Source organism: Acromyrmex echinatior, chromosome 2 (genome assembly GCF_024713525.1).
Source record: "Acromyrmex echinatior isolate Ae372 chromosome 2, ASM2471352v2, whole genome shotgun sequence".
Taxonomy (NCBI): Eukaryota; Metazoa; Arthropoda; class Insecta; order Hymenoptera; family Formicidae; genus Acromyrmex; species Acromyrmex echinatior.
This window is the reverse complement of record NC_141853.1, coordinates 624,955-634,782: the sequence shown is the minus strand read 5'-3', so window position 1 is coordinate 634,782 and position 9,828 is coordinate 624,955. Positions and strand designations below refer to the sequence as shown.

Here is a 9,828-nt window from a genome sequence, read left to right as displayed (position 1 = left end):
ATTTATCTATCGACTATCGAACGGCCAACATGGCTGCCTCCCGGCAGTCCGGCACCCCGCGAGGATTGACGTTATACTTTTGACGATTGTGGACGATTGTCAAACGCGACGTAACGTGATAAGCGAGTCAATTGCAATTCGACTCGCGGTTCGCTTTGTGATATCGCGTGCAAGATGGGAATTTTCTTCGCTAAGAAAAAACCGAGCCGGGTCACTGAGCAGGACAAAGCAATCCTGGTAAGAAGTGATCTTAACCCTTTCTTCACAACGTTATTCCTGAAACTGTCAAATCATTCTCTTGTCGTTGGTCACACTTAACTTAACCCGTAAGTTGTTAGTAATTGTTTGATTCGCACGCATTACAGAAAATTAAATCAAATAGTAGTATACAAAAATCAGAATATATATATATATATATATACATGTATATGTATAGTGCATATTATAACCTCGAAATTGTATGAGATGCATTTTTTGACGTTTGCAGCAAGTGAAACAGACAAGGGATAAAATTAAGCAGTACCAGAAGAAAATCGAGCAAAGCTTGGAGAAGGAACGGTTGCTTGCAAAGGAACTTTTGAAAAATGGCAAAAAAGAGTGCGTATCTTACGTTTAATTATATGGAAAAAAAGTATTGTATATTTAATTGCACATATTATATTTATATACTGTATATTAGCATTATATAATACACAATATTCATTCTATATTATATTTATTTGTAAATTAATACATTGCTTATTAGCTAAAATTTTTCAGTAATTAGAAATTTAAAATGAATTCTATGTTTATGTATACTTTATGATTTTTAAAAAAATTTTTTGTCATTTTCTATAGAGTCAAACACATTTTAAATTTCAACACTATCTGTTAAATGTTTTTTTGAGCGCAGACTGTAAAAATGCGTAGAATACATATTTCATATTTCAAGTTTATATCTAAATGCTATGATTTTCATGCGGTTACATGTCTTAAATTATAGATTAAGTATCGCAGAAAGATTATCACGAGTTATGTTTTATATTTATATTTAGACTGTTTTCTTTATTTTTATTTTTCTTGATTTGTAATTTATTCTACTTAATTATATTAAAATTTAAAATGTGTTTGACTCTTAATTTGCTCTTTATTTATTGTTATTTATTATATGAAGAATCCTTCTATCTGTTAAATATTTTCTATAGATTTTTGCTTAATTGATATATTACATATTAATTAGATTTTATTATCTTAAAATTATTTTGTAATTATTAATTCTTACAGTCGTGCATTACTATTGTTACGCAAGAAGAAATATCAAGAACAAGTTCTGACTCGTGCAGACGGTCAGCTAGAAAATCTTGAACGTATGATTCATGATTTGGAATTTGCTCAAGTTGAGATAAAAGTTGTTGATGGCCTAAAAACTGGTAATACTGCATTGAAGCAATTACACGCTTTGTTGTCTATCGATGAAATTGAAAAAGTTATGGATGAGACGAGAGAAGGCATTGAAAAGCAAAGAGAAATTGATGAAGTATTGACGTCAACTTTCGCTGTAGAAGAAGAAATTGACGAGAGTGAAATTGAAGCAGAATTAGATGCATTGATGGAAGCAGACATCAATGAAAAAGTTCCTGAAATACCAAAGGATGTTTTATTACCAGATGTACCAAAGGAATTACCGGAAGAAGAGAAGAGTCGTACGAAAGAAAAGATTCAAGAGCCGATTGCAATAATGGCATAAAACTCAGGAATTGATGGACTTTTGTTGAATTAAGATTTTGTGCAATGAACTATGTATATATGTACAGTAAATAACTCATACTATAAGTATAGTTTATAAAATTTTATCTACAAATCAAAATTTTAATATAAGTATTACTTTTCATCTTATTGTATATTATATATGATAAAATAACGCAATGTACATATTATCCAAATATAAAAATGCAGTAATGGAGAGATGTATGGAATAAATAAACATAAGTTTTCCATGTATTTTATTTAATTTATGATCAAGTATGAGATAAATATATTTCTACGTGCACATAGGTGAATATTACAAATTTTTGTTTCGACAACTTTAAATATAATATTCTTCTTTAAATATAATTCGTGAATCTCTATAGTATGAATAATTACTGATTTGATTTAGTAATAATTAAGATATAATTAAAAATTAACTTAAGAAACGTAAATAACATTAAAGTATATAAATATTATAAATTATAAATAAGAGAGTAAAGAAACGCCAATATGATCGAAATTTTATCTTATTGCCTAAATGATATTTGTAAATTTCAAATACATCAATTATATAAATTGTGGACCGATTACTGTGTACTTGGACTTGAAATGTAATCGCAAATTGCTGAAATAATATTACAAATTAAACTGATCGTGAATTTAATAATGATTGATAAAAAACTTGTGAAGAACTTATTCCCAAAAATATTTCAGGCTTAAACTTCCGGAGTGAATGCTTTTTCAATTCTTCCATTGAGGCATATGATAATATCTAGTTTCAGTTTATAATTTCAAATTCGACAGAAATCGACGAGCAGTTTAAAGATGTATTTAAAATTTACACAAAAATATTATTAAGCATCAAATACAGCCTCGACCATATTTAGTATTTCTTTATTTAATTTATTCGTATAGCAGTCTAATATATATAACTTAATAACTTATTAATGAATATTAATTCTTGAGAAATAATATATTGATACAAACATCTATTTTCCATTCCTAGTTGTTAATTATTTTATTTTGTTGACTATGTTAGTATTTTATTTTCTTGAACACATATATAAGATGAGATTCTATCAATGAAAAATGTTAAAAAGCCCATCAAAGCTGTTCGGATGCACAGAAAATTCTTTATTTTCATGTGAATGTAACAAAACGAATAAGAATAATTTTGTCGGGAATCATCAATTTGGAATTTAATTTGCGTTAATTATGTAACCTCGATTTATATTGATATTTTATATTGATAAGGACCCGAATTGATGGATTGAAACGTATATATCTTATTCGTTTTGTTACATTTACATGAAAATAAAGAATTTTCTGTGCATCCGAACAGCTGATGACGGCTTTGATGGGCTTTTTCACTGATTTATTTTCTTGACTTTGATGACTTATATCATCAACTGAATATAGCCATATTTCAACATATTTTATTAAATAGTAATAATTAAAGTACAAAGCTACGTATTTTTGTTTCTATTTTATTTTCTATTTTACTTTACTGTTTTTATTGAAGAATTTAAAAGAAATTGTGTTCATTTTTTGTTTTGTTTTAAATATTTAAATATAAACGGTAATGTGAATTCGATATAACCAGAATTAAGAATTAATATATAAATATATACATAGACAAGAACAGAATAATTCATATTTAGTTATTTTTGTACATTGACATAATATTCAAGATTATGATCTCAATGTTATATGATAGCACGAGCTTTTGTGCTATCACTTGACCTTATTTGCTATTGACAATTTGCATAATTATACCGATGTTTTTTTTTTTCAGAAACAAGAATCATGTAACATGTTAATGAGTGTGACCAATTAAAAAATTTATTTTATGTTTCTCAATTTTACGTGGTATTATATATCTTATGAGCCATTAATACATTGTTATATTGTATTTAACAAACTTTAACAAACGAATGTATTAAGGAATAATTACATTAGTCTGTCTTTACTACGTTATTATTTTTTTATATAAACTTTAATTGACAAAGTGTATGCGAAGATATATATTTGTCTTACTTCGAGTTTTAATAAATTCATGATAAAGATCTATAAGCATCTACTGTCAGGTAATAATTTATCGGCTCAGGATATCTATTTTATTAATAATTATAGTTCTTGAAGTGAAGTTTTAGTCAAAAGATAAGGCATCGTTTGTTTACAAAGTTGTACGTTCCTTTCTGGCAATAATATGAGCATGAAGTATCTTGACCAGACTAACAAAAAACAATTTGCGACTGCACAAATTTTTCCGTTCGCTTAGTATGGTGAGAGATAACTAAAGGAAGGATAAATAATGCGTGTTATGTAAAAGTCGCGGAATACTTGGTAATGCTGTGTAAATTTTAACCTAATATTTACAATAAACAACCAAGAACTTTATTTTTATACATTAAACTAATAAAAAAATTTTATAATAATAGAACTTTTTACGACATAAAATTTTCTCTCTCTCTCTCTCTCTCTCTCTCTCTCTCTCGCAGTTTCAATATATTTATAAATTTAGTAGTTATTAAAATATTTACTTTAAAAAAGTGTAAATAAAAAAATGTAAGTTTTGTCAAGCCAAATAAAACTCACAAATTTACGATTGCATTATTAATATATCCATTATTTTTGATCTTACAAGAATTTATAGGAAATATATTAAATTATTAAAAATCATATATAAAACGGCAAGAAAATGTATATGTTTATATAATTCGATCGCTTTTAAATTTATTTTTCACAAAATCTTATACGAATCAAAAATTACAATAATATATAATAATGCACAATATATCGAATTTCATTTTACTTAATATTTATTAAGTAATTAAGTAAATATTATATTTATATTTTTATTTATATCTTAATTCTCAATTAGCACACATTAAAAAAATTTGTTTTAATATATTTATTTAATATTTTTAATATATTTATTAAATAAATATTTAAAAAACATTTTAAAAATATTTGAAGTAAATATTTGTATAAATACTATATATATGTTTATAAATATTTATGAAATTATTAAAGTATTTTATATCGTAAATAAATTTAAATTTATAATGTAAGTTATATCTGTAGTGATAATTTAAATTTTATCTTATTTAAAATGTAGAAATGTTGTTATTAATATCATGTACACATATGATTATATCCACGAAGAATATCGATATGCTGCCATATGTTGCATGTGTTTGATAAATCGAGCTTTATTAATATGCATTCAACAAAGCGTATCCTTTGACGCGTGGAGGTTTTGTTAAAGCAGAAAACGTTCGTCGTAGTTGTATTAATTACCATCTACTTGGGAATATTTTCTTCTAAGGAGATGAAATGTTAGAAGTATCGATAATGTATCCTAATTCTTCTCACAAACATTTTTGGCGCCTAGTTGATACCTGAAAGCAAATATCTATCATTAGCATGAGATAATTTAATGATTTACTTGACCCTATTCATAATACATATGTAAGTCAAAGATTACATACAAAACTTGAAGGCACTGTAAGCTATCAGGAAGTACGGAAATCTGGGAGTATTTAAATGACGTTTATACGAATGAACAGTTCCGCATTTAAAACCGGATGGCCTTGACGGATGAATGAGACTGTGAGAAAGAGGAGAAGGGCATGAGAAGAGCGATGGCCAAATGCACAAGGTTCTTGGTAAACGGTGTTCTTGCTTTTTTTTTTCTTACTTACTTTTATACTTAATTTTACATCGAACAATAATCAAATGACATAATTATAATGTTCGATAAAAGACCTATTATTAATTATTATTTGTTTATCGAACACTCGATATTTTTTAAAACCTAAGTTTCTTAGATATACTTATTCGAATTATGCATTTATATAAATTATGCATATATATAAATGCATAAACAAATAATTTCATAAACAAATAATAATTATTTATTTAACTAGGTCTTTTATCTTATTAGTATATATATATACTTAGTAAATAAATACCTAACAATGAGAATTTAATTTATAAAAATTATAAAATGTAATAAGTTATACTGATGTAAAACCTCAAGAGCTTCTTGACTTGAAAATATTTTTTAAATCTAATAATATTTTTTCTTATCTAATAATCACCATCTATGAACCAGACGGCTAATATATATGTATTTGTTATATATAAATATAATTCATATATGTCTCTAAATAGAATTCCAATGCCTCTTAATACATATTATTCAGTAATATTCAATAAATCAGATATCGCAATGTTCTGCGTCGCGTCGGCTCTTAACGGTTTCTTTACCTTATTTTTTATTTATTTCATTAGAGTCTATACATATATTTATTAAATTGTTTTATCTTATTCAAGTAGTAAATTTTTTTCAAAATGTAATATTTCCTGAAGATATTCTATCTTCTTCTTCTTCTTCTCTCTCTCTCTCTCTCTCTCTCTCTCTCTCTCTCTCTCTCTCTCTCTTTGAAACTACTTACGAAAAAGACTTGAGATAATTAGTAAAATAAACAGATAAACAATTTTAAATTGTTCAAAACCAAATCATAAAAGAGAGATTATAATATCAAATATTTACAGATAAAAGTATTTTGTAATTTTTATCATTAAGATATTATAACTGTTATAATAAATTTAAGATAACTAGCTATAATAAATTTGAGATAACTTTCTTTTCAGTCAATGAAAATTTTTTTATATATAAGTGTTTTCGCTACATTCTATTTCTAAAAATAAAAAAAATAAACATTAAACTTAAAGCTAATGAGAGTCACAGCCGATGAAGATGCCAGAGATTAAATTCAAATCCAAAGATTAATTTCATTAATTCTGTGTAATCTTCTTTATTAAACGTTTCGGCTCTCTTTGGAGCAATCTTCAGTAATGATACATCTCTTAAATCGTTATCATTGATCTTTCTTTTTTTAAATACTGTTCTCTTAGCATTTAATTTATTTATTTCTTTGTTTTATTATAATCTATTTATGTTTCTTTTTTCATGAATTTTATATATATATATAAACAGTTTTGTGTGTATTAGGAGTCATTAGACTATAATAAAAAGTGAGCATATTGTGTGTGTATGAAAGTATTTATTATCATTTTGTTTAAAATGATGAAAATGATGGCGTTATGTATGGTTTTTTGGAAATTTTTCTTTCTGAATCATTAACTCTTTTCAAATTTAAGTATTATGTTGATTTGATAGATCTACAAGAAATGCTTTTAAAGTGTCCACTAATTTCATGATTACATCGATTTTACGACGCAGAACAAATACGATGTGCGTTATCTCTTATCGGAATGTTGAGTGGAATTACTCTTAGGCGAAAATCTAGACCGTTTCATTGATCTCGAACTTATTCTCATCTTGTTCCATCACGAGACAAGTTTCAGATAAAAAGTATTCGATATCTAAAATCAAACACTGTTTTATAAATAGATTATAACTAATTCTTCAGACCTGTTGCAGTTTCGATCGTTACATGTCTTTTCACTTTCAATGAGAAGATGCACACAATATAATTATACAGGGTATTTGGAAAATAATGATAAATCTTTCGCATAGGGACAGAATGAACTAAACTGAGAAGAAAAGTTCTCTACCATTTTGCAATTTTCGCAATAGCTAACAAGATATTAATTGCTAAAAATTGCCGAAAATTGGTCTTTAATATTTTTTTACTCAAATATTATCAACTTTATAGAAAAACTGCAAGAGACGAAAATTTATTTTTTTTTTTAAAATAAAATTACGAATTTTTTCATAATTTTTTATCAACTTTTTAGTATTGCATTTTCTCATTTTTACTAACATGAGAAAATATGGTAATAAAAAATTCTGGAAAAATCTAAACAAATTTTTATCTGTCCCTATGCAAATTTCATTTTGTCCCTATACAAAAGATTTATCATTATTTTCTAAACACCCTATATATTTAAAAACTGTTCTGCAATAAGTTATTTCTACTTCTCTTTGGTTTATTAAACTAATATTTAATATTGATTACTTTTATCTTTCTCGAATTTCTTTAACAAATATGTAAATTTACTTTTGCATTAACCGTCTCCATTCTTAATAAAACTTATTTTCTTGAGTCGGTAATATTCAGATAATTATTGTCAATATTTATATTTTTATGTACATGTAAAGCAAAAGTAAAGATGTATGTTGTAGAAGATTAAGGTGATTATAAAGAATAATTTAATGCTGAAAATGAACGTGTCATCATATAATCGTGTAATCGTATAATCGTATAAGTGTTTAAGCAATTTATAGTGTTCTCAATATACTCGATGGAACATGCTCTCTATGGCTCTTATTTCAAACTTTGCGTTTGTTTTATTTGTGTTTCTTTATGTACTTTCCTCATTTGCCATCTCGATTTCCTCTACTCCAAAACTAAAGATGTATAATCCTTAGAATGGAGGAAATCGAGACAAATGTTATAATGAAAAACATAATCTAATTAACATTTCGTGGTACAATATTATCCGCATTTGATCTAATTTGGAACTCTATAAATAAATTATTGAAGCATAACTGACAGTGATTTTATGATGATGCGAATAAGGATTTTATTCATTTTATTTCAATGTATCAGTTTTTCCTTAAGTCTGGTGTTATTGTAATGATTATTTACGGTTTTTACGAAGAAGTACATAAGAAAACATAGAAATAAAACAATTCCCGAGCGATGACAAAACCTTAAAAAAGTTTTACTTTCCTTTAGTATTCGAATTTATACAATTTTATCTTGATAACGTTACAATCTGTAATAAAATTATATACGTATAATTTTATTACAAATATGTATGTATATATAATATGTCTGTATTTGCATATAATTGAAAGCTAAAATAAATGCATACACACAATTGCATTTTACATTAATAATGTGTAAATATTCAAAAGGAAGGTGTCTTTGAAAAAGATTAGCTTAGATTAAACGCTATTTTCTTCTAATCAGCAAAAAATTTAATTAGCATCTGCATAGTAAAAACAAAAATATTCATTATATATGAATATTCTTTAATTTATATTAAATTATTGAAATGTATAGTAATTTGTATAGTAAATGTATAGTAAATGTATAGTATTTTCTATTTCTATTATGTATTGCTATTATCTATAATCTATTTTTATTTTAAATATACTTATATGTTTGCTCTGTGTGAATTAAATTTTTAGTTATTATAATTATTATATATAATTTTGTGAATGATCAATAAATTAAGCATTTTCCGTGATGGAAATTAACAAAACACAATCTCACATTTATAGCTGACACGTCATGTCGCTAAATCATCATCTATAATTTAATTCAAAGTACGCACAGAAAGAGAAATATTGTACGATTCATAAATATAATATAATAATATTTCATAAATTTTAAATATTTTTTTAGAGAAACTCATCTCAATATGAGTGCGTTAAATATACCATTTCTTTAAATAGGATGTTTTATTAGCAATATAATCAAAGCAATGGTTGATGTCACCAGTCGTGATTATTTTATTGCTGCTATTAATTTTCCATTACGCTGTACGTCACCATCGAATAGTTTATAATTAACATTCTGAAAATTTTTCAAATGGATTTTTCTATGAAATTGGCGTAAATAAAATAATAAGCTAGACTTTCCCATGTTTTCTATTCTATAAATTCACGGTGATGCATTGTGCTTCATTGAAAAAAAGAATAAGGAAAATTATATCGATTGAATAATATATCTGACTTGTGCAGAGATTCTCAATAAAGGTCGTTGAATCCAAATCCGCCGGCAAAAGATATCCACGTCAGTTTTGAAATAAATCGAATAATAACAGCATTTTTTGCCATATTTTATTTTTTGGAACAAAACCTTATACAAAATATTATTTTTTAATTTTATTAATTAATTTCATTAATTAATTCTAAAAAGCTAATCTTTACGTTTAAAAAGAATTTTCTTTTTTACTGCGATTTTTTTTTTATTGAGTTATTAACGTTTTCTGAAATATAAAATGGCGGATCCAAATTAGCGGATTGAAACTGGAAAGTAGATATACATGTATTTGTATCAAAAAAGTATCTTAGACCTTCTCGAAGTTGCTGATATCAAATCTAAAATTTAA

The 9,828-nt window shown here is 25.6% G+C and overlaps 1 protein-coding gene across 1 annotated transcript; it reads left to right on the top strand.

Annotated features, from left to right (window-relative positions):
* Vps20 (vacuolar protein sorting 20) lies at positions 1 to 1,980 on the top strand. Its single transcript, XM_011060401.2, has 3 exons — positions 1 to 237; positions 488 to 597; positions 1,264 to 1,980. Exons 1-3 carry the CDS (start codon positions 175 to 177, stop codon positions 1,724 to 1,726), a joined length of 636 nt encoding a protein of 211 aa, XP_011058703.1. The 5' UTR covers positions 1 to 174; the 3' UTR covers positions 1,727 to 1,980.
* The last annotated feature ends 7,848 nt before the right edge of the window (positions 1,981 to 9,828 follow it).